Source organism: Dermacentor andersoni, chromosome 5 (assembly GCF_023375885.2).
Source record: "Dermacentor andersoni chromosome 5, qqDerAnde1_hic_scaffold, whole genome shotgun sequence".
Lineage (NCBI taxonomy): Eukaryota > Metazoa > Arthropoda > Arachnida > Ixodida > Ixodidae > Dermacentor > Dermacentor andersoni.
The window spans coordinates 195,027,469-195,051,979 of NC_092818.1; the positions used below are offsets into that span (position 1 = coordinate 195,027,469).

Sequence of the window (24,511 nt, forward strand, 5' to 3'; positions counted from 1 at the left end):
CGCCAGTGTGCAGGAAAAGGGATCGGCCATTTCCGTATTCGATCACCGCCTACACACATTACACACAGAGCTCGTACCTACAACACACCCCACCACAGCCGAGCTACGTGCGATCGTAGCAGCTATCCAGTGCCTTCCTCACTCGCCCACATGCACACCTATCATATTCACGGACTCCATGTCTGCGTGCAGGAAGCTCCTGCATAACGACGTACCCACAAATATCACGAAACACTTACAGCAATATCTTTATCACCCGGTAGAGAAGAGAGTCTAGGTGGTGGTGGTAGAAATAATCTGGATCCCTGGCCACGCGGGAATGTTGGGGTATGAACGAGCAAATCAGCTTGCCAGCGAAGCAGTAAACCAGGCTCCTGACATTCCCGGGCCAGACCGAGACCAATCATTATCAACCGGGCCACACCTTAAGCCATATCGAGACACACGCCGAATATATGCACAACTAGATCCCGATATGACACGCCGACGAGGCGTGCTCATCCGCCAGGCATAAACCGGCACCCTCCCGACACCCGCCCGTATGCGCCCTCTAAATGGCCTCCGCGCAGAAGGCCCACGGCCCTGCCGACACTGTGGAGGCTACCCTAATACTCCCCCACATTTTGTGGCACTGCCTCCCCACTCTACACCTTATAACCTCACCTCACATCCCTCACATCTAATCCCACTGCTGAGTGGTTGACCACCGCCACTTCGAAGCAAGCTAGACCAACAGCGCCTTGCAGTCTTCATCGGCAACAAGTGAGGCGTGAGGCCCTGGACTGAGGGCCCCGACAACTTGCTTGCTTTTTCTACAATAAAATATTTTCTCTCTCTCTGCGGCGTACCTTATAATCCTTCGTGGTTCTGGCACGTACACGAAAACTCGGAACGTATTTTTTTATCCTGCTCTCGAGATTCTGGTAAGAGTGAACCCGTGAAGTTATGTCCCTTCGGGGAAGTAAAATTATCGCAAATATCTTTTCTTCGCAGTTGTCTGGCATATATGTCCCCGATATAATGAAAGCATCTTTTCTATTTGAGCTGAAATGTATGCTACCCTTGAATGCTCCTGAATGTGCGTGTCAGAAGTTTATGCTAACTATTAATGGATAGCCAGGTGTTCCGCAGTGTGCTTAAGAATAATCTGCTCCACATTTCACCTAATTGCAATTTTTGTTCAAATAGTCTTATTGTTGCTGCCGCATTGCTGAATATTGCGAATCTCCCGATGGTGAAGCTGAGGCGACGTAGCGAGAAGTTGTGCAACATTCGGAAAGCGTTGATGGCCTATCTAGTAGCAAGACTGCCACACGGCTATATTCATGACCATCTGAAAAACGAGCCCATTTTTTGTTAAGCCATCAGCATATCTGCTATTTGTGCTGAGGGGTGTTATTTGAGTTAGAGCCCCGTTAACTCAAAGGTGTAAATATGAAGCCTTTTTTAAAAAAAATAGACGGGCCGATGATACCACGGTGTAAATATTGTACGTAAAAGCTAGAGCAAAGCTTTTCTTTCAAGTTGCTGACGGGTGAAGAGAATACAAGGAACGAAAAAATACAATCGGAATACCCGCATGCGGAAGCTAGCCTTGGACAGCGTAGGACAAACGTTGAAAGCCAGTCACCGTTCTGAAAATCTTGAAGGCGAAAACAGCAATCACAACGCCTGACTGTGCTGCCTTCCCTAAATGTAAAAGGGGACCCAGTCGCGTTCAAATAGTCAAAAAGCCAGTCTCCGCGTGGAGAGTCGTGAGGATCAGTGGCCGCCGCCAAAACAAGCACGGGCGCTTGCTCAGACCGGACAGTCCGCTTGCGCGTCACCGCCGGCGCGTCGACCGATGACTGCGACAGGGTCGCCCCTGGAAGCAAGTAGTGTAGCGGCAGCTACAGTGGTGCGGCGGGTGCGGCGCCGAAATCGCGGCGGCGGGGCCTTTTCCCTACTTGGCCAAAACGCGCGTGCGCGTGGGCCGTCGCCAGCGAGCAGCAAGGCCGCGTACAGCGCAGCAGCGCAGCAGTCGACCGGGTGCGGGCCAATCACGGGGCTGCTCGCTGCATTCGGGCGCCGCTCGCCTTCGCCCCCCCTCAAGCGCAGGCGACCCAGCCAGGCCGGAATGGCGGACACAGCGCCGGCGGCTGCGATGCTTGGACTCAAGATGGGCGCTGCCCTGTTCTTCTGGATTGTCCTCGGTCTGCTGTGCTGCAGTCGAGCCGACGGCTACGCCGAGGTAGGCCCTGCACGTCTTATCGGCTCCAGATAAACCATATCGTTCCGATACCATTGTGCGCCGAGCGCCTTCACAGCGACATGCCTGACGCACGCACGACCGACAGGCGAGAGGCTTCACGCGCAGGCGGCGCGCCGTGTTTCGGATCTCGCAACGACAGGCCCGTGTTCAGGCTAACGGCGAGCCTTGCTTCAGCTATGGGGCGGCCGTTCTAAAGCGCGATGCTCGTTGGTGGGGCAATCCGTGACGGCACTTCCCGAGCAGTGCGGCTCCGCGTCGCAGGTGGTCCCCGCTCGATAACGTCGTCGCCAGGGCGGGGCGGCCGCCGACCGATCGCTTCTGCTGCTTCGCCGTGTGGTCTGTGTGCCGCTCGACTCGAAGGACCTAGGTTCTGGCTCAGGCTTTAGTCGCCTTTTTCTGTCGCCGACCTTGATTGGATGATTGCAACCCGCAGCTGCAGGTGCCTCGGACCTTACGCATTTACTGGCAACTTGCCCTCCCTCTTTTCTATTTTTTCTCTCTCTTTGGTGCCGTTTCGTCTCGTTATTGTTATGCACCGATAAGCAGCAGAGCGGCATGCTCACAGGCTTAACAAACAAGCCGGAGTAACGCTTGAGAGTACTGGTGGAATCTCAGCAGCAAGTATCAGTGACCGAGTTTCGCTATTGAGTACCGTTTGTCAGTCGGGACAGACAGGGGTTCCATCGAAACGCCGAGCTAGGACTAGTTTATAACCGCACTCCATGTAGTGCTCCGTTGATGTGCTCCCTAGCGTCATAAATCAAAGCGTCACATGCCAATTACAGGGAGCCTGAAAGTGGGCAGTACGATTGCCCTGCTTAACAATGTATTATCATATACATTATGCGTCGCCCTACAGTGGGCGTAAGAACTAGTTGCTCGCTTAGGAAACACCCTCGCTCTGCTTTTCTGCATTGTTCAGAGGTGGAGCCGTAAAACTAACTTATTTGGCACTGTGATATATCTGTGGCAGAGGGTGTTTTGGCACACTGCGCGCTTCAAATGAAAGTATATGTACTGATTCAAGCAGAAATCAAGACGCTCTCGAAGTAGGCATATTTTCATAAAAATATTTGTCACCCACAAGAAGGTGGCAGCCCAAGAAGAATACAACACATTCAACACATAAATGTTATTAAAAAGTAATTTGAAGGAAATTGGTGTGCTGACATTAGTTCTTAACCCCTTTAATGGCTGCTATTTATATGGCCCTTTTTTTTTTGTTGGGACACTTGCAGGCGTATCGATCCTTAACGTGTGAACAAGTTTCATTAGTTAATGTAAGTAAACAAACTAGATATTTTTACACTGTACATAGAACATTTTTTAACTGAGGCCTGGAAAACAGCCTCTTGTCTACATTCCATACCTTATACCATGTAATCATGTTTAAGTGCATCCAGAAAAAATTGTCTTGAAATAAAAGTTATGTGCTAATAACTGGCCTGCCTTAACATAGCTTTATGTTACCTTTGGACGGCACTATGGAAAAAAAAACGAAAATTTTATGAAGTATCACAGCAGTAGTTACCTTGACAACTAGTTGGTCCTACTAATTTGGGCCATGTAGGACCTGCTCATTTTTCGAATGTGGCATATTTACTCTCATCATTATTTCTGATAATTACCTTTACATACTGAAGCTTTAGGCAGTGGCAATAAAAGCTGCTCATTGTAAAATAAGGATTCAAAAGAAGCAGCAGATCTTGCAGCGTTTCTTGAAGATTACATAGTCATTTTTGTGCACTTATGGGGTAACTGCAGGATGAGCATAAGTTACTGGACAATTGCAGTTGTAGGACCCATCATGGCATGGCTCCTAGCTAGCCTCAAGGTCCCAAGTCCTTGGTATTCAAAGGGTCTTGTTCAAAGACAAACCTGACTCTTTCTTGAACTTAGGCTGTGTTTGTGTATTCAAGAATAAGGGAGCAGAATTTTGTAAAGATTATTAATAATAATATTTATTTGCACATAACTGGACAACCATGGACGAAGTGCGAGGCTGTGCAGACAGGTGAAAAGCCTGTGTGCAAGTACACCTCGCAGCACGCCGTCCACAGTAAAATATTGTGTGGTTATCCCATCCCTGCAGCTACTCAGTTCTGTCATTCAAGTGTAGTGTCGCTGTTTACATTAGCAGTACCCAGTGCCCGACAACTGCCTGACACTAAACTTGAAAGGGGTTCTGACAATAACAATATCAGTACCCAGGTTGTGTCTATCACAAAGGAAAAATCTGCAACTCTAATTGCTTTGAATCAGGGAAATTGGTACATAAAGCAGTTATGGTGAAGCTAGCAGTATGCCAGAAGAAAGCAAATTTTTCAGCCTGGATCTACGGAGCGCATGGATTTCAATTCCCAAACTTTATGGATATAACGTTCCCATAAACTTTTGATGCAAAAGGTGCATTGACATTTTCAAAGTTGTGCTTTAGCTTTTCAATTCAGGAACTTTGTAGGTTTAATGTTCTTATAAACATTTGACGCCAAAGGTGCATGGCTTTTCTTAAGTCGTTCATCGGATCATACGAGACAAGCCGAATCAACACACTATCAGACAAGTTGACAAAGTATGCAGCAAGGTCTGATGAGACGAAGCGTTCTGGTGGTTCATTTGTGCCGTCATGTCACAGGAAAGAATAGCAAAATTTTTTTTCAACCGCGCCAAAGCATCCATGTCAAGACACTAATGCCAGCAAAGGTAAACACATTCTTATTTATTTTTCTACTTTGACTTTGATTCGCGAGCACACATTGAGTCACTTCACTTGTTCTCGCTACGAGCGGGCTGCCAGAGCCAGCCAGAGCGCATGCGTTTTTCTCGTGTTGCCCCGACCACTGCGCAGCACACTTCGGTGCACATTTGTTTTTCTCTGAGTGAGTAGATTTTCGCCTGGCAGAATTTTGGATGCTTTCTGGCTAGCAGACGAGAAAAAGAAACAATGTTTGATTGCCGCCATCACTGTGGGGACTCGACAGATTGTTCACTTGGACGCAACCTCTCCATAAAGCCTTGTCTCGCCGATGTAGGGGTTCTCTGTGGGCCAAGTGGCTCGCGTTTTCTTCGATATTCCTTCGGTGGCCAACATGCTTTCCTTTGCATTTCTTTTTTTTTTTTTTTCATTTCGGTGCCTCCACCCCACAAAAGAAAATAAGAAGCCATTGTTGCGGCGCAGCAAATTGTCACGTGGTGTAAGGTCGATATTGTTACTTCTTTTGCGGAAAGTAATGGGGCACGGGACGCTTCAGTTGCCGGATACTATTATTATATTGTTGCAATAGCAGTTATAGGGACACTGCAGGCGAATTCGTGCCGTCGTCGTCGCCCTCATTTTCCGTTATAAAGTCCAAGGGCAATAACATCGTGACCGCACGCTGCATGCTGTATCTGCGCGTAAGAGCGAGGGGGGGGGGGGGAGGATAGTGGCATGGGTGAGCGGACGATAGTGGCTGTCTTGTGTGCGCAAGGGAGAAAAGCGGGGAGGAAGCGTGCCGCCTTCCCTCATGCATGACACATACATCAGGGGGAGTGGAGGGAGGCGGGTGGACCCTTAGGGTTCTGTGAATCTGTAATTGCGGAATATGTTTATTTGCCTTGTTTGGCGAGTTATATACAGTGACTTTTTCTTAGATACGTAGATTTATTGGAGACTTATACGTATATTCAAATATCTTGTTGCGAGGTTTTGTGTATACGTGCAGCAAACTGTTTCCAGTGACACTTTTTTGCCCTTTGTCAAGCTGTGTCTTCGCATTTGTATATTCCATTGTATCTTCGCATTTCTAATCTACGAGGGCGAGTCGATGAAAGTGAGCCAACCCACCCCGCGCAATAATAGTTCGGTTCATTATCTGTGAGGCATGCACGTCGCACACAGGCATCTCTCATTTACAAAAGTGACACGCAGGTGTGAGGATAAATGTTCTTTAATGCTCTCATACATTGGGTTGAACATTGTTGCGTGACATAATGGGCGCTCCAACAGTTTAACAGCATGGTGTCGTGAGGTTTTTGACAGCTGAAGGTGTTTCCCAAAAAGAAATTAGTAGCTGTATGACTGGCGTGTACATTGACTGGTGCATTTCATTGGCCACTGTGAAGCGTTAGAACAAACGGTTCAAAGAAGGACGTGAAAGATTCAAAGATGACCCAAAACTGGGATAAATTATTATTATTATTAGATATGAAAACATGCAAACACTCAAAGGAAACGGGGAGGGAGCAAGCTGACAACTGCCACTGAGAGTGGCACAGTATCTGCCTACCCTTTCGGGAGGAGAGAATGAAAAGAGAAGAGAAGAAAAAGATAGGAAACAGAAATAGGAAATAAACAAATGGCGGGAGACACAGACAAAAGAAAGTAGGAACACGAAAAAAGCGACTATACACGGGAGGCCAAATCAGTTTTCTGCATGGAAGTTAGCAAGGCTCTATGGGCTTGGTCGCATTGAGCAGCCAGCACTCCCTCTCGGAAACAGGCAATCAACAAAGGTTGTACACTCGAGTCCCATCAGTCCATATTCCTTAATTAGCAGTGCGCGTTGTGTGACGAATGCGGTACATTCCAATACAAGGTGTTCAAGTGCCTCACAGGAGCCACAGGACGGTGCACGGCAGACTGTCCACACGTCCACTCTTCATTTCACTAACCGTGCTTTAGCACTATGAGGTAAGCCACAACTACGAACACGCGGATGGAACAAGCTGTTTGCAACATGGTCGTCTGGGTGCTGCTTTAGGAGGTATCGGCAGATTAACACATGTTTTTTCAGTCATACAGAAAATTTCTTGGCAGTCACTCCCGTTGTGAGAACAAGTCGAAGTTAGGCGAACAGCCTCTACATTTCCAGCAATACCCACTTGTGAAGGTACCCACTGGGCAGTATGGGACACCCCACGAGAAGTAATTTTGTTGGCGGACTCTTATATACTGTGTAGAATTTGGCTATTGGCATCCTTTCTCAACAGCCTGCTAAGGGCAGCACGGGAGTCTGTAAGGGTGACGACCTTCGATGTGCTTATTTTTTCCTGTACTTACTTCAGAGCAACATCAATTGCTGCCAGCTCTGCAGTTGTTGATGAGTATGGATGAGGTATTCAAAACGCCCTTCTTATGTCAGTGGAAGGGCGGAAAAAAGCTGCTGCTGCACCTTAAGCATTGCTGCTTATTGGTGCGTCCGTAAATACTTTAAGATGGTCTCCATATTTTTCAAATAAGCGCAGCTGGGCCAACTGGAATAGTGCTGAAACAGGTTAGTCAGACATTTTGCATATCTCGGGAATCGAAAGATGAATAGGGAAGGGGCATTTGTTGTTGTGTTTCTTCGGAGTTGTCAGTGAGGTATATCTTCTAAATTGCCAGCAAGGGCAATGAACAATGCCGCCATTTTCCCCATGTGGGAGAATGGTCGCTGAATCTGTGGGTAATAAGGGCTTGTCTGTCTGATGCTCGATGCAGACACTGCGGCTGACTTAGCAGGTGCAATCTGCAGACCAGCTTCATCCATGTACTCTGATGTGACATTCAGAGCCAGTGGTGTAGCTAGGTCGTCCGGCACCCGGGGCCCATAGGTCTTCTGTCACTCCCCCCCCCCCCCCCCCCCCCGGGGGTGTATCCAGCGGAAAGAGGTGTGTCTTCAGACGTATATGACACCCCCCCCCTGGGCCCTAGCACCCGGCCCCCCCCCCCCCCCCCCTGTTGCTACGCCATTGTTCAGAGCTCTCTGCAAGATTCCCCGAAGATGTGGACCGTGGTGTGAAAGACCACTGATCCAATGTGCGATGTCATCACCATAAATTGCTATGCCTATTGGAAAGTCACATTCTTGAGGCAGTCGGCTTAGAAGCTCTGCATTTATGCTGTTGAAGAGAAGCGGTGATAAGACGCTGCCTTGCGAGACACTACACTTAACAATGTGAGATTCACTTGTTGCTCCTCCAACGCATTCTTTCATTTTGCACTCCGATAAAAAATGGCCCACAAAACAAAGCAAACAACCCGAAATTCTCAGTCATAAGTGCGAAAACAATCGCCATATATGGTACCGAATCAAATGCTTGCTGTATGTATAGGAATAGTATATATGCAGAGTGTTTGTTTTCTCGACCAGTTTCAAGCGATGGCCAGAGCCACCATGCAATCACCCCTAACACAATTGCAGAGGTTGATGAGCTGATTAGACAAGAACGGAGGATGAGCATAGATGAACTGGCAGAGCGTGTGAACATCAGTTATGGTTAAATTCACACCATAATTCATGAATGTCTCGGTTATCGGCTCTTGTGTGCGTAATGGATGCCCAAGATTTTGAACCATCGCCAGAAGATGGAGAGGTTCGGCGCTGCCTTGACTCATCTGATCTGGTATCACAATGAGGTGACGACTTCTTGTCTGCAATTGTGACCGGGGATGAGTCATGATGCCACTACTACGAGCCTGAAACACAACAGCAAAGCTTACAGTGGAAACATACGAATTCAACACCCCCAAAGAAAGCAAAGGCCATTACTGATCGAATTTGGTAAACCTGGGGAGGCTATGAATTATTTCCGATATTGTGAAATGCTGGATTGGCTGCTTGTTGCGATCAAGAACAAACGACATGGAAAATAGACGAATGGGGTCACCTTCCTCCATGACAGTGCCCATCCTCAAGTCGCTGATGTGGTTAACACAAAACTGGCAAAGTTCAAGTGAGAAACGCTGCAACATCCGCCATACAGCCCTGACCTGTCATCTTACGGCTTTTACATTTCGGGGTGATTGAAGAAACAGCTCAAGAAAACCAGATTCGTGTCGGACAATGACGTGAAAGTGTCACTTAGAGACTTCTTGGCAGCTGCATGTCACCCACCGGCGCGTTTTTGATGTTCACACCTCATCATTCACTTTGCTTCAAGATAACAATGTCACCCTCCTGACCATCACGAAGTGGCCACTTATCGATGACAGGGCCCTTGTGGAGAACTCCTGAGGAAAAGCATCAACGGCAGGCGTTTGCCTCCTATTGTGACACAATGAAGACAGGTGCATGTGTCCGAGGGGTACGATGAAGACAGGTGCACAACGTACCCGAGCAGCATGTGGAAGACCAGTGAAGGGCGATAGAGGTGGTGAATGATTTGGCATTTGTGATTGAACAGTGGATTTCCTCAATGAGGGAAAGAAGGGTTATTTAAGGCCATCCTAGCCCCTGTGTTAATCGGAACCGCTCGGGCTCAGATAGTTACAACCATGTACCAATGAAGTGAATACATTCTTTTCAACTTTCCTTCATCCTCATGATGCCTGTCTTCGTCGTTGTTTCCTGATTCTTGTGGTGAAGAGCCACCTCACCTAGTCAAGATTTGTATCACTGAGTTTCAGTGCAGGGAACGTGAAAGTTGGTGCCTGAATGCTTGATGTCGCTGAGAAAGCGATCCCGGCCTGCAACTGCTCAAAAATTTCCAGCGTCAAGCCTGCAAAGACAACAACTTAACAAAATCTAGCATAACCTCGCAAAACCTACAAACAACTTAGCCAAGCTTACCATAACCTCGCAAAACCCAGAAACGACTTAGCCAAGCCTAACAACTTAGCAAGATCTAGCATAACCTCGCAAAACCTACAAAGAACTTAGGCAAGCCATGTAAAAGCTAGGTGATCACAAGCTCCACTGTTGACTCCAGCCTTGCACCACTAGTGCAAGGTGCGCACATTTTTTAAATCTAATAGTGCATCCTGTCTAATTTACCTACAGCTTACTGGTGGTAGTGGTAGAACATTATGGACTGGCATAGTAACTTGGCATGCTATAAACCACCATTTCTTTTTCTTGCACTTGAACTTCCAAAGTGATAGACTGTGAGGGAGTTTTCATAAAAATGGTTGAGAAAATGTTGGAGAAATCGGCTTGTTTGAAAGTGCTAACGTAATGGTCACCCAGGTGGTCCCTCATTCATATCATTGACAGCTATGGTCGCCATTTTGACTTACTGTATTTAGTGAAACCTCCATGTTCTTGATCAGAAACCAAACTAGAATTTAAAAATATTATTTTAGAGATGGCAGAGTATTTTAGAAAAAGTTCAGTGAAATGACGTTTCTTTTTTTTTTCACATATGTAATGGCTACTGCAGAGAATATAATTTTTTTTACTCTTTTCAGTAAAAATTTGATATTCGTAATTTACTGAACTCTTAACATTAGGTATTCAATTCTGATTGCTTTGTTTGTAGAAACAACTTGTTCGGAGAAAGGTTAGTTGGTAGTTACATAATAGGCAGTCATTTTCTCTGGCCCTTTTCATAGCAAGTTTCATTGTAACACACCTTTTTATACATGATCTGGTCAGAGTCTAGTCACATATTAATGTCAAAGACATTCATGCGAGGCATTCATGTGCATAAGAGTTTCCCCTTTTCAGTTCAGTAATAACTAATTTGCCATTATACAAGTATTATGGAAGTTGTGGGTTTGGATCCCACTGGCAGCAAGTTGTTTTTTTGGTCCAATTTCATTTCCCTTGAGCTTATAATTTCTACACTTCAACAAAAATCAGCCCGTTGGTTTCCTCTCGTCTTGTTCATATGTCAGCAGAACATGATTGCTTGAATATATTTTGTTTTCATGATCTTTATGATAAAATTTCTTTTGCCTCTGAAAGCCACTTTTCTTGTTGCTGAGTCTATAATTTATACAGCTTGTGGTAATGATTGATCTTTGTGGGCTTTCTCCAAAATTGTAAAGTTGTTTGAGTAGCTTGTATACATTTTTGTGGCATACTGCATGAAAATGCTGCTTTCTTGCCTATGCAGACTTCTTGCATATTGAATGCAAATTGTATGCCTTAAGTACTGTAGATGAAATTAGGAATGAAGATCAACTTGAATTTTTAGAAAGCTACAGTACAGAATCCCTGCCCTCAGAGCCCATCTTCAGAGAGTGTTTGCTATTGTTTTCTTTTTTATATATAAACATTCATTACATTTGAAAGACATGAATCTCTGAAGAGTGTAGGCGCGAACTTCTGTTAACATGTGACAATTTGAAATTCTCGTGAGACTGAAAAGAACCTGAAAAGACACCAGTGTTGCAAGATCGCGCAGCAACATTTTTCATTGTATTTGGCGGAATAATTCAGCGACTGCAGCAAGGCATGCACATGTTTGCTACTTCGTGCTGCGGTGTAAAATTAGCAGATACTGAATCTTTAGCCAGAAAGGCAACAAATATAACCAAACTTGTGACTTCTTCGACCATTTCAACTCACTTAGGTACATTATTGTACTGTTTAACCTCTACCATTAATTTTGTTTGTGCCTGATTTTTTTTACAAGTAAAATTAAGATGACAGTACAGTGATAATTTAATTTGTTTAGATTTATGCAATCTTTAAGTTTGCAGCTCTTTTTGAAAGATAAACTATTTAGCACTCAACAATCTTTCATTGCAAAACATTTAGACTGATGGTCACTTGAGACTGATGTTTGTCGTGGGTACCATTTTTGTGGTTAATTACAGGGCGAGTGAAAATACTATTCATAAGAATGGACTATCCCCAATTTATTGTAAACAAGTTTGTTAAACAAGTGCATGATATCTCCAAATGAATTTGCCTTAGTGAGTGGCATTATAGTAACTGTATATCTTTGAATTAGTTTGTACCTTGCTCGAGCAGAGCTTGTAGTTTTATAATTGACTGAGGATATGTACTTTTTGTAATCTGTTGGCTTTATGTTGAATATTATCAGGCATGCAACACTTTGCAACAAGTTATTTAGAGATGTTTAGCTCTCTTGAATAATTGTCCAGGCCGATTTTTTATGAGAGATCTTCTTACAAACTTGCATTATTTCTGAGCCATGCTATTCTAAATTGGACAATTCTAATTTTATTCTAGGCTTCAACCTTCCAGTCCCTCAAGTCGTACATATTTTTCAAGCAAGTACTGGAGACACCTCCTTAGATAAAACATCTATTGGGATAAAATCATTGAATTGCATGTTCTCTTGCGGAATATTGCCTACACTTGATTGATGGAGAGGGCTCACTGATTATTCGAGAAAATTACGCTTTAAAACTGAATGTTTCTTTCTAAGTTCTTGTGCCCAAACCTTGGTAGCAATGAAGCATCATGTCCTGAAGCTTTCATCATCATTTAAAGATGTTGAATATCGCATCTCAATTTTGTTTTTACCGTGTTTAAGTTACTACGTCAGAATTGATCAAGTCTAGCTAGACTTGTATATTCTGGATGAATTATTGAAGTTTGTCACAGTGAATGCACAAGCCACAGCATGTGTGTCTCAGTATGCACTTTCATACAGCAGATTAGTGCTCTGCGCAAGAGGATAAAAACTACCATGCTGCACATTGGTGTGCTCTTCGGTAGAGCATGGAAGGAGGCTACATAGACTGAATCACAATTGCAGCTTCCGCTTTCCTGTAGCCAGGCTGATCTGATTCTGAAATGTCCACTGAAAAATAAAAACAGTGACATTTGAAGAAAGCTTAAACTACTGCATCGTTATCAAGTTGAGTTGTGACCTTCCCATATCGGCCTGAGAGCTGCACTTTTGGTAGTGCACAGCTGTGCTCTGAACAAGTGTTCGTTGCATGTCTCTTGTCAGGCATCAGCATCAGCAGCAGCATCTGGTTCAAGTGTAGAGCCGGATGTGGGCCACTTTCAGCCAATGGTGGCTCTGCTGTGTGGCCACGGGCGACTCAGCAACCAGTACCTGAGTGAAAACCAGCGCTGGGTCTCGGATCCTGACCCTAAAGCAGTCTGCACCCGAGAGAAGCTCAGCATCCTCGAGTACTGCCGAAAGGTGGGTGAGCGGATACCATTGGGAACGGCTTAAGGCCTGGCGGCTATGATGAGACAAGGAATGGATGATGTTCAGTAATGGGAAGCATTTGGCTCTTGGAAGAAAGAAATGTGGGGAAGGCTCTGCATTGGTGGTGCCATGGCTCAGCCATGTTAGTATAACAGATCAGGAAGTAATACACAGGCGTTTTATTAAGCGTTCTACTGCATATCTTATCACTGCGACAAAAGTTCTGCGTGGGTTTTGAGATTAGTGTTCCATTGTTGCAACAGCTTGTCATGCGATAATGCTGAAGGCTGTGCTTTTGGTGCACTGCAATGTCACTGCTCATTGTTTGACCAGTGGAAAATGCAGCTTTCAAGCTTAGACTCGCAGAAAAAGTCAAATTTGGTCAGTTGCATTTACATAATTAAAGGCATGGTTAGCTAAAATTCTACTCAAAAACACTTGACTAGATGACGGCCTCTTGAAACAAGGGTGAAATGTGTTCTGGACACCATCTGTGGTGCTGATGCCCATCTGCAGGTTCTGCTCAGTGGGTGGTAGATAAGAAAAACAGTTGAGTTAAATACGAGACTCATGGCCATAAATAACCTAAGCTGTTTATTAACTTGGGAGCTTGTTGATATATCTTAATGACTTTGTGTTGGTTTATTTCACTTCGAGAAGGGCCCCTGTGCCACCGTAAAGGCATTTGCCACTTACCATCTCTGGCATAGCTGCATGGTCATCTGAATGCACGTTGAATTGTTTTCATTTCCACAGCTTATTTCAGCATTGCGTTCACAGTATATACAATGCTGCATGAATACACAAAAAGCTTAGAAAGGCTTGACCAGGTCTGTACCCTGTTGTGCAAATATTCGTTATGAAAAGAAGCTTGTCTGAAAAAGCACGCCTACATTTCTGCATGCCATACTGTGTTACAAAACGTCCAGTTTGGTACTCATCAAGAAATAAATTTCACAGTATGTTCTTATAACTGTAGCATTGATACATTTTGATATTAGTATATCTTAGTCGTACAAGTATTAGCATTAAGAAAAATGTAGCCAAATAATAGTTTGAATCAAGAAAGAGAAGTAAGGTACCAAAATATGAAACATTATTGGGAATGAAAATATGCATCGATAATGTACTCGAACTGATTAATGCACTTAATAGCACACTAATTTTAATGACTGGTGTGCATGATGTGAACTGTAGATGATCGTCGCATCTTTTGTAGTAAATGTAGGTTCCTTCTGTTACACACTTGAGCTCTCTTATGAAGTACAATCCAACCATGGAAGTTTACATACTGTGGGATCTGATAAAACATTGAATTTTTAAGCAGCTTGTGGGCATAGCCAGTAAAACCATACAACACTATGTTGTGTTGTTCTCATATACAACTATAGTACAGGCTGGAAATTTGAATACCAGGCTTTGTTACGGCATTGTGGAGACATTTGGGTTTTTCTTAAATTCTGTGTTTTGTAAACTTGCAGTTGACCGTCATGTTATTATCCTCAGTGACTTGTACCACGCATTTAGTGTGTTAATTTGTGGAGGTGAAAGGCCAACTGCAACTAAATTTCGGGCCATTCAAGAAGGCTAATTTCAGATAGCATGGATAAAAAGCAGGACCTGAGCAAAATTCATTTGTCCGAAATACAAGTGGATGCATCACAAAAAGTATCACAAAAGTAGACGGTTGTGATACCAAAATTGTACAAAAGAAAGAAAGTCACAGACGTTTGCTGCACACGCAGCACAGTCACAGCATAAGCTGGAGGTGCGGCTACATAGCTCCATTTTCTGCACTACGCAGTACAGGCCTTCACGGCGAAGTATCTTCGCCGGAGGCTACTTTATGGGACTTAACATCATTATACGGCAGTCAGCCAGTGCACATGTTGTATGCTTAGGGGATTTTTAATGGTAGCTAACAAGAAAACTACATAATTACCAGCTTTGCTAAGATTGGCTCAGTACTGTGTGCTACTCATTTGTTACCAGTTCAGCCAAAGTGAGGCCTTAAACTAGGATTTAACCTCTCAGGTGTACCCCAAGCGTGACATCCGCAACATAGTGGAGTCGAGCCGCTACTACCGCCTTGACGGCTGGTGCAAGGCCGGCCAGCACTGCTCCAGTGGTGAGGGCAGCGTGCACTGGGTGAAGCCCTACAGGTGCCTCGAAGGCGACTTCCAGAGTGATGCCCTGCTGGTGCCCGAGCACTGCCTCTTCGACCACATACACAACCAGAGTGTGTGCCAGAGCTTTGACGAGTGGAACCGCACAGCAGCGCAGAGCTGCCGCGGACGCGCCATGCGCCTGCGCAGCTTTGCCATGCTGCTGCCCTGCGGCGTCGACATCTTCTCTGGGGTCGAATTTGTCTGCTGCCCACCTGCCTCATCGCCATCGTCCGACAGGGACTCGCAAGGTGTGTGTGCTCCACTGTGTCACTGCTGTTTCACAGTGTTTTCAATAAGGGAAACTTAAGCACTCAATATTGAGTAACAACCATGTAAAGCAGACAGTGAAGCCAGGGAAAGTTTAGGGTAAGTGAATTACTTTATTATTATAGTTTTTATTCAACCATAGAATAATTATAGATAAGGCTTAAACTTGCGGTACATTTCACACTCTTATGAAGTATTAAAACCGAATTCTAGAGTTCTACGTGCCAAAATCATTATCTGATTATGGAGCATGCTGTAGTAGGGAACTCAAAAATTAATTTTGAACACCTGAGGTGCTTTGAAGCGCACCCAATCACATGCATTGTTGCATTTCACCCCTATCAAAATGCAGCTGCCGCAGCTGGGATTTGATCCTACAACCGTGTGCTTAGCAGCATTACGCGATAGCCACTAAACCACCACAGCGGGTTCTCTTATTAAGTATAACAAAAAATGAAAGGGGCACAAAAGGAAACGTTTGCTACTGGTGCGAGGCAAACCTGCAACCTGTATGTGACAAAGACTGTAGCTTGCTGTAATTGAGCTACAGCTTCTACTGTTCCTCTGTCCATTTTCTTGGCCATTTGTGCACACTTGAGGCAAATAGCTTGGAGACTACAGATGCCACATAAAGTGAAAAGAAAAAAAAGGGTATTTTTCACAGCCCTGGCATGCACACTGAAATCAAGAGGTTCAACTGGCACGTTCATGTTCTAGAGGTTAAATGCACTATCACAATTCTACATTGCATTGCTGCTGCCGTGGTCTTTAAACTTTTGTGTTGCAAGAGTTTTATAACCTTGTCTTGGAAGTGTTCACTGAAGTGCAAAATTCTGTATTTACAAACAACGAACTGGGGAAAAAAAATGTTTTCCTTAAGGGAATCTTGAAGCTGTAAAAAAGAACATTTAAAAGAAAAGTAAATAAAATTCAGATGTAGAATGAGTTTTATTGCATTTTGTTTGGCCAGCAGCCAAGAAAGGTTGTTGCTATTTTTGCCCACTCTTACACTTAAGTTCACTTAAAGCGCTTAAATTTATGTTTGCTTTTTAATTTGGTTTTCTGTTCTCCATTGTACAGCGTGATACACCTAGTTGACTCCCAATATAATATACAGTCAAATCTCATTACTACGAACCCCACATTAACGAATTTCTCAAATTTATGAATACTTTAAAGATCCCCGCCAGATTGCCTATATTTTCAATGTAAAAATATTTCAGAACTACAAATTTCTATACAGTGCATATTTCAGAATAACACACATAGTTTATTTTCCCCTTTATAACCGAGGAACATCAGTATTACGAATTCAGCTAAAAGTAACAGCACCACAACTCTCGCATGAAACAGAAACCATGAGTGCAATAGCTATCATCATCATCATGTTGAGTCCCAACTGCTTCACCACAAACTTCACCAAGAACTTCAAGAAAAAGGTTTGGTGATGTTCGCGCAAGATCCAACAATGAAGTCAAAACCAAGCTACTGCGAAAGCAACTACTTTCGCCAAGAAGCAAAAGCAGTTTTCGCTGCAGGACAAATTGGACATATTGCAGGAAATCAACGCAGGGAAAAAGCAAATCGATGTGTGCAGACAGCGTCGCATTGCCCCACCGACAGTCACGACCATTTTGAAATACCAAGACAAGATTGAAGCTTCACCGGGAATTGCAACTCGCTCGTACGAGGAAGTGGCTGCGACTGGGAAACATTAAAAATGTGGACCAAGCTGTTCTCACGTGGTTCAAAGATGCCAGACTGCAAAACGTTCCTATGTCTGGCCCAATGCTCCAAGAAAAAGCCAGCGAATTTGCCGATGCACTTGAAATAACTGGGTTCAATGCCAGTGCGGGTTGGCTTTTTCGTTTCCACCAAAGGAACGGAATAACTTGGCAGCTAGTCTCAGGCGAGGGAAAGGCTCCTGACAGAGAAGGTGCGGATTCCTGGCGCAATGATCGTACTCTGAGAACAATATTTTCAATGCGGATGAGACCACATGGTTTTATCAGCTCCTGCCAGACCGGACGATGCAGTTCAAAGTGCAGCAGTGTAAAGGAGGAAAAAGGTCGCATCTTCGCGTGACAGTCCTGCTCTGCTGCAATGCAACAAGCACGAAGAAAATTAAACTGCTCATTGTTGGCAAGTACGCGAAGCCTAGCTGCATGAAAAACGTCATGTCGTTACCGTATGACTACTACGCCAACAAACGAGCCTGGATAACCAGAGAACTCTTTTCCGAGTGGCTCATAAAGCTCGACGACCAAATGAGGAGGGATGACTGAAGAATTCTACTGGTTGTGGACAACTGCTCTGCTCACATTGTGAATGTTCGCTTGACATACGTTTGCTTGGAGTTTCTGCCGCCAAACAACACGTCCTTGCTGTAGCACCTAGACTAAGGCATTGTAAAGAGTATGAAAGCAGAATTTCCTAAGCCCCTTGTGCAGCGGTTGACTATCAACCTTTGTCTAAAGCAGCCAAATGCAATAAATATTCGTCAGGCAGCGGAAATGCTCACAGGAGCTTGGTGGAACTTGAAGGCGTCCACCATTAGCAACTGCTGGCGAAAAGCAGAGCTTGTTAGAGCACCTGTGCAGCTTGAAGATGACCTGGAGGCGATCGACAACAGCCCAGGAGACCTGTGGACCGTGGTTGCGGAACTGCTGCCCACCGTCTCTTCCTTCGACGACTAAATGGAGAGCGACAGCGCAGCACTAACGGCAGTGAACCTGACAACCGAAGAGATTGTTAACTGCATTCACGACGTCTCCAGTGATGATGACGACCCGAAGAAAGATGACTGTAGGTCACCGAACACAAAAGATGAAATCGTGTCGAACATTCATGTTTTAGTGCACATGAACAAAGTCCGCACTTTCATCGCTCGATGCAATGATGTAACCGATGAGGTATTGTGCAAAGTGGAAGATGTAGACGCATTCCTAATCGGTCGTGCATGCTGCACGCGCCAGAAGAAAATCACTGATTTCTTCAAATAAAGCAGCCTTGAAGGGAGTGAAACTTTTTTATTTGAGAGTATGCTTGTCTGCACACGGGTCTACTGCCAAGGTATGTCATTTTCATTCCTAGGTTTGACCACTGGCTTATAATCGCAAGTTTTTCATTACAACAATATTTCAAGATAACGAACAATTTTTGGCAGTCCCGAGGGATTTGTTATATTGAGATTTTGCTGTAGTGATTAATGGATATAACGAATTTGGATGGCCAAGCTTTATTTTATTGGGCCAACCTACGGCGATCATGAAACCGAAAGTATGAGATCCAAAGCAATATAATATAGCAAAGCGAATATTTGCTCGCTCACAGTTCAAGACATGTTTCGAGAGAGAGAGAGCCATTCTGGAGAGGCACTGCCGAGTCATGGAAGTCAAGCGAAATCTCAGAAAGTGATCCTATCACTGACCAAAGCGCGCCGCATTTTATTGCGCGAATCACGGGAAGTGGTGCTTGTAGTGGTAGCTTTGTCGTCGCTTACGATTGAACACGTCTAGCAAACCGTAGCCCCAGCATATGATGCTCATTACCACGATACGCCTTCAATATTCAGCAACTGCAATTATGCCTCTTTTCTCCATTTTAATAAATTAACATTTGCAGTCGGGGTGTGCAAATATTAAAATTTTCTAATACGAATGGAATATGAATATTTAGCGTCGAATATCGAATAATAATATGCACATGCATTTATTAGCAACTTGGTTCATTTTAACATGTTCAAACATTGCAACTACATTGTCATTGGTAAAAATATTAAACTAGTAAGCAGTTATACCAAAATATTGTGTATTTGGCTTATGTTTGCATTGGAAAATTTAATAATCTCTGCTAGTTGTCTATTCTCGTCAACCTGCGCCTTATTATACTGCATCAGTTTCCCGTAAGCTCGAAGGCATTTGACCCTGTACCAGTCGTCACTCATTGTATTTGCTGTAAAGCAATAAACTCAGGTTTGGTGGTGGAACTGGCAAAAGAGTGTGCCTTCGCTGCTCGCAAACCCGGGCCCCTACTACTACTGAGAGGCCGGCTTTCCTGCAAAGCTTAGACGTCCAGTGGCTAAGCGTGTTTTACAGTCGAAATTTTGTCAGCAGCTTGAAATTAGCACAAAATTCAGCACAATATCAGACGCACTTTCTTAGGTTAGATAAAGATAAACGCTGAGAACCATGTTTGCTCCCGCGCAGCCAGCAATATATTCGATTTGTTTCGAATATTCATATCTAATCGACTATTCGAAAATCTTTGAATACCTAGTTCTCGTGTACGATTATTAAGAATATAATATACAGTATTCGGAATTTTCAAATATTCGCTCACCCAAATTTGCAGGTAAGCTAGCGTTCACGTGTTGTGTGGTGCAGTGCTTGCGTGCAATTGATCTGTTGTCGGGGAAGCATGAGTTTTGCTGGGCTCTCATGGGATCGGCATTAATTATCATAGCTGTTAGCTCTGGAATCAGCCACAAGGCACTGAGTGGTCGATCTCAGCGATAAAGGCGGTGCGGCAGCTTGCAAGTCATGTCGGACAATGTGCTTGACACAGTGCCAGGAGGACATTGTCTGCACCGATGAGTCAGTTGCTAGTTGCGCGAAATGTTGCAAAAGTGATTTCATCTCCGAAAGTGATCAGCCTTGAATACTGCTCTTGCTAGGTAGCTTGCAATGCCAACACATGGTGTTATGGTTGTGTTTATCTAATGTAGACACAAGCTTGGATTATTTTTTTGTCTTTTCATTAATATTAGTGTCTACTTATATAATAAATATCGGATATAACCGAGTGATTTTAGTGGCTGCTGTGACTTCGTTGTAACGAGGTTTGACTGTATTCACAATGTAGCGAAATGCAGAAGTGTCAAGCAACCTGACTACTGGCAGTGCATGTATTCTGTCCAGAGCTCTGAACAATGCCCTGGGTTTTTCCATTCTGCTTTCCAACTAACACTTGTTAGTTTGCCACTAGTTAAGTGCAAACTGGCGTGTCACTTCTGGTAAACAACTGTGATGCCAGCAGAGCGCGCCGACATAATCTGACTCAGTATCCATAGAGAACTGATATCTTTTATCCATTAATCGTTTGAGGGTCGATATTTTTAGCCATATGCGATTGCCCAGGGTTGATTTCTTTTTATTGCAGATTGCAATTCTTCTCAGGGACCCGTTTCGAAAAAAATTTACTGTAATTTTTCTAGGTTAACCGTAAAATGAAAAAAAATTATTTTGCATTGGCACATATGTACTGTTTATTAATGAGTAACAACCATAAAAAAAGGATATAAACTTGTAAGAATTAAATATTTGATGCATTGTTAAGGACATAAGGCTTAGAAAATGCACACACGAGAGTATATCGCAAGTGTCAAATGTTCCTGCTCCTACATATTTACGTCCATAGCGCAGTCGAACTGCGTAGGTGAGCGCACTCAAGAAAACTGTAGTTGTGTGCCCGTCAAAACAGCAAAACATGTGACGAACTTCCGCTAATCTTCATCTTATCGCCAACCAGAGGCAATTAGTTTTTGCAGGTCTCCAATAAAAGAAAAGAAAAGGAAATGCATGCACAGCGGCATCCTTCCTATGTGCACCCCTGTGAGCACTAAATGAGCGAGAAACAGGCGTTCGCCCTTTGAGCGGTTAGTAACGAGACAGCCATCAGTTTTGCGAGCGCAAGAAGCCGAAACCGCCCGCGAAACAAAACTTAAACCGCCACCCGCCCGTGTGCTAATGCGCGAGCGATAGTATATAGATGCGCCGGAGCAAACTAGCTCTAAAACAAACCGTGCAACAAAAAACCGAGAAAGGGAGGCGCGAGAAAAAAATTCCTTGTATTCCCACATAGTGGCAGCACATGCCAGAAACGAAAAAGTTAGGAAATTGGCGCTAGTTTTAAACGTAAAGACGGCGCCATAAATATATGCTATTAACAATTTTGGTCTTGTTCGCGGTGCCGTATATTTACGTCATTGACCCTCAGAGGTTTAAATGGTCCCTGCAACAGCTTTTATTAAAGGTATGGCAAGATATCTTAAATATTTTAAAACAATGTTTTTGAATGTGCTTAGTATGAACAGAGTTATCAGCTCTGAAGTGCAGTTGCTGCCACACGTTCATGCCCTTCGTGTTCTTTTTTGTAATTTCCATTTCACTCAAAAGCTCTGTTGCTGCACCGAAGTGATTGTCAAAGGCCATAGTAGCATATCATTAGTGATGTCAGTTTACACCGCCAGATCGCACTACCACCCATCAGTAACCTGATTGCTTTACTTTTGGTTTTGCCAGATACACTGCTTAGTCGTAACATTGAAATGAATCTGGCCATAGGCTATCATGTTAGTAGGCATGAAAAGTGGCTGCGTTCTGAAGAGTTTAAGCAAACATGTGGTTTTTTGAACAAAGGTGTACTCTTCCTACTGAAAGTAATGACAGTACAGTTGACTTCTGTTCATTTGACTCTGACAGGACAGACAAAATTGATTCATTTATCCGATGGGTTGAATTAAACAAGTGAAGAAAAAATTACAAAATGCACTGCAGATTCATTTACTGTATTTTCCCTTAGTCTAAAGCACCCCCAAATCAAACGCACGACCCATTTATGTGTGTTCAAAATAGAAAACTAACATAGAAATGACATTAAGGCTCCTAAAAGTAGAAATCGAATGTACATCCAAATTTTTAGAATGGCAGTTAATTTCGTAAAGTCAGCATCGCCGCAGTGCAGTCATGTTATGCAGCAAAGTGTATGAATGTCGCGAAGGCGGTTTGGTTTCGTTTCCAATTGCACCTCTCAGCCAATTTTCGTCCTTATTTCCTTGAAGAAAGAAAGACGGATGTTAGAGCCATTGAATTACCGTAATCAGACATTATGAGCTTTCGTTTGCTTGAAAATATTCCTAGGGCAAGCCAGAAATAGGCATTTTCAACAAGAGATGACGTGTGTTAAATGAATTCACTATACCTTAAGCTCCGCCAAGACAGATTCCACTAAAGGGGTTATTATTGGGGTCACCATAGGGCTCAGGTGCGTGTGTGCTGACTGGTCAAGTTCGAATTATCCGGCGAATTCCAATTTTATGATCGAAATAATGAACTGTATTCCACAGCCGGTGCCCAGGCCTGTAGAAATGCCTGGGCACCGGCTGAGACCTTCACTGTGGAATCGAATTAAATGCAAAATTAGCGGACGTCTACTGGACTAGGCTCAAATGTTCATAACAGTATCTTATAGCAACCGAGAATGCCATGTCCAAAAAGTTTTACCCTTAAGAACACACAGTTGAAGCCGACATGGTGAACAGCAAGCAAGGCGAAATGGACGGAAACCGAATTCAAAGCTAATTTTGAGTTGGAAAGCTTAGTAGTATTCTGCATTGATCTTTAAAAAAGGCGTCATCCCATACCCGATGCAGCTATGCCAATGTATGTTGCACTGTGTTGCAGGCAAGGACACTTCTAGTGAGGATGACTACGATGACGACTACAGTGACGAGGATGACGATGATGATGGAACCACGACCACTTCAACCACTACGACCACAACAACCACTGAGGGACCAGTGGAGCAATACCTTAGCCGTTACGACAGCCGACACGAGCATGCAGCGTTCCGTGCAGCACAGCACAGCCTCCAGGAGAGCCACCGGGCACAGGTCAGCGGCCCAGCATTGACACAGTTTGGCCCTCTGTGTGCCTTGTCAGCTAGGCTCTCGAGCAATATCAGATGCTAGCAGTGAGCGTGTTTTGTTGCTAAATAAAGGGATGTGAGCCAGAGTGATAAGTTTTGCTCGTGAAGAGCTGCAGCAAGAGAAGGCACTGGAGATCGGGATCTTTTACTAAACATTGTTAACTTTTTTAGGACAGGCAATATGTTACAAACACTTCCAAGTCTCCTGAGTAGCACTTGAATTGCACCCACTGTCGCGAAATATTGGGCCTTCATTGACTCCACATGCAGTGCTTTGTTGTACAGCAGTGGGATGAAAAGCCCCGTAACTTGAAACTTAACTCTACAATGTGATGCAGGTGACACGGGTGATGCGTGAGTGGAGTGAGTTGGAACAGCACTACCAGGCAATGAAGGCGCGGGACCCAAAGGGCGCAGAGGAGTTTCGGCGTAAGATGAGCGCACGATTCCAGAAGACTGTGCAGGCGCTGGAAGCCGAGGGGTCGGCTGAGCGGCACCGCCTAGCAGCGATGCACAGGCAGCGTGTACTCACTACTCTTAACCGGCGCAAGAAGGCGGCCCTTGATTGCTACCACCACGCACTGCAGGAGAAACCACCAAAGGTGAGTCAGCACTGCTGGTGCAGTCCAATATGCTTGATCACACTGCCCGCTTCAAATGTGCTGGGCCTTCATTTAAAGACAGTGCTGTAAAGACAATGTCCCCCTTTCTTCTTTTTCTTTTTGGAAAAGAGGGAGTGCCAGCTGTCAGTAAATATACAGTAGCCAACGGACTTTTTGGACTCCAAAAATTCAGACTTGTTAGATATTCCGGACTTACCCCGCCACGTTACACATCATCTACCCGGACATCTACCCAGACGATCCGTGCCCCTCATGCGGGGTCACGGCGACACTCGCACACGTGCTCTGGGAGTGTAGAAACTCTCCGCCCTGCTTTACCTCGGACAAGTGGGAGAAGAGCCTACGAAGCCCGCTCCTACAAGACCAGCAATGGGCTGTCCAGCAGGCTCGCACAGCGGCCGCCAAGTACTCCCTGTCGTTCCCTGCATGGGATTCGCCCACTGCGCGTTGATGTGCGCCCTGCAGGGCCTTTATTAAAGTTTGTCCAATCCAATCATAAATGCATCGTCAGGGTTCCCACAGAGCTAATGCATTTTTGCGACCAATTTTTCGGACATATTTAGGTGCCACAGTTCAATTTTCCAGATTAAATTGCTCGTTTTGAGCCGTGCTACCCATAGAGTTTCTCGCTATATTACCTAGAGGGAAATCTGGCACTGCTGCGCTATGGTATG

At 44.5% G+C, this 24,511-nt stretch overlaps 1 protein-coding gene across 1 annotated transcript in view; it reads left to right on the top strand.

The window, feature by feature from the left end:
* Window positions 1-1,828: 1,828 nt before the first annotated feature.
* Appl (amyloid-beta-like protein) overlaps window positions 1,829-24,511 on the top strand; it is a 41,896-nt gene continuing 19,213 nt past the window's right edge. Inside the window, exons 1-5 of the mRNA XM_050179531.1 lie at window positions 1,829-2,230; window positions 12,866-13,063; window positions 15,107-15,488; window positions 22,971-23,179; window positions 23,553-23,816. Coding sequence (XP_050035488.1) covers window positions 1,844-2,230; window positions 12,866-13,063; window positions 15,107-15,488; window positions 22,971-23,179; window positions 23,553-23,816 — 1,440 coding nt within the window. The 5' untranslated portion in view covers window positions 1,829-1,843. The remainder of the gene's footprint in view (window positions 2,231-12,865; window positions 13,064-15,106; window positions 15,489-22,970; window positions 23,180-23,552; window positions 23,817-24,511) is intronic.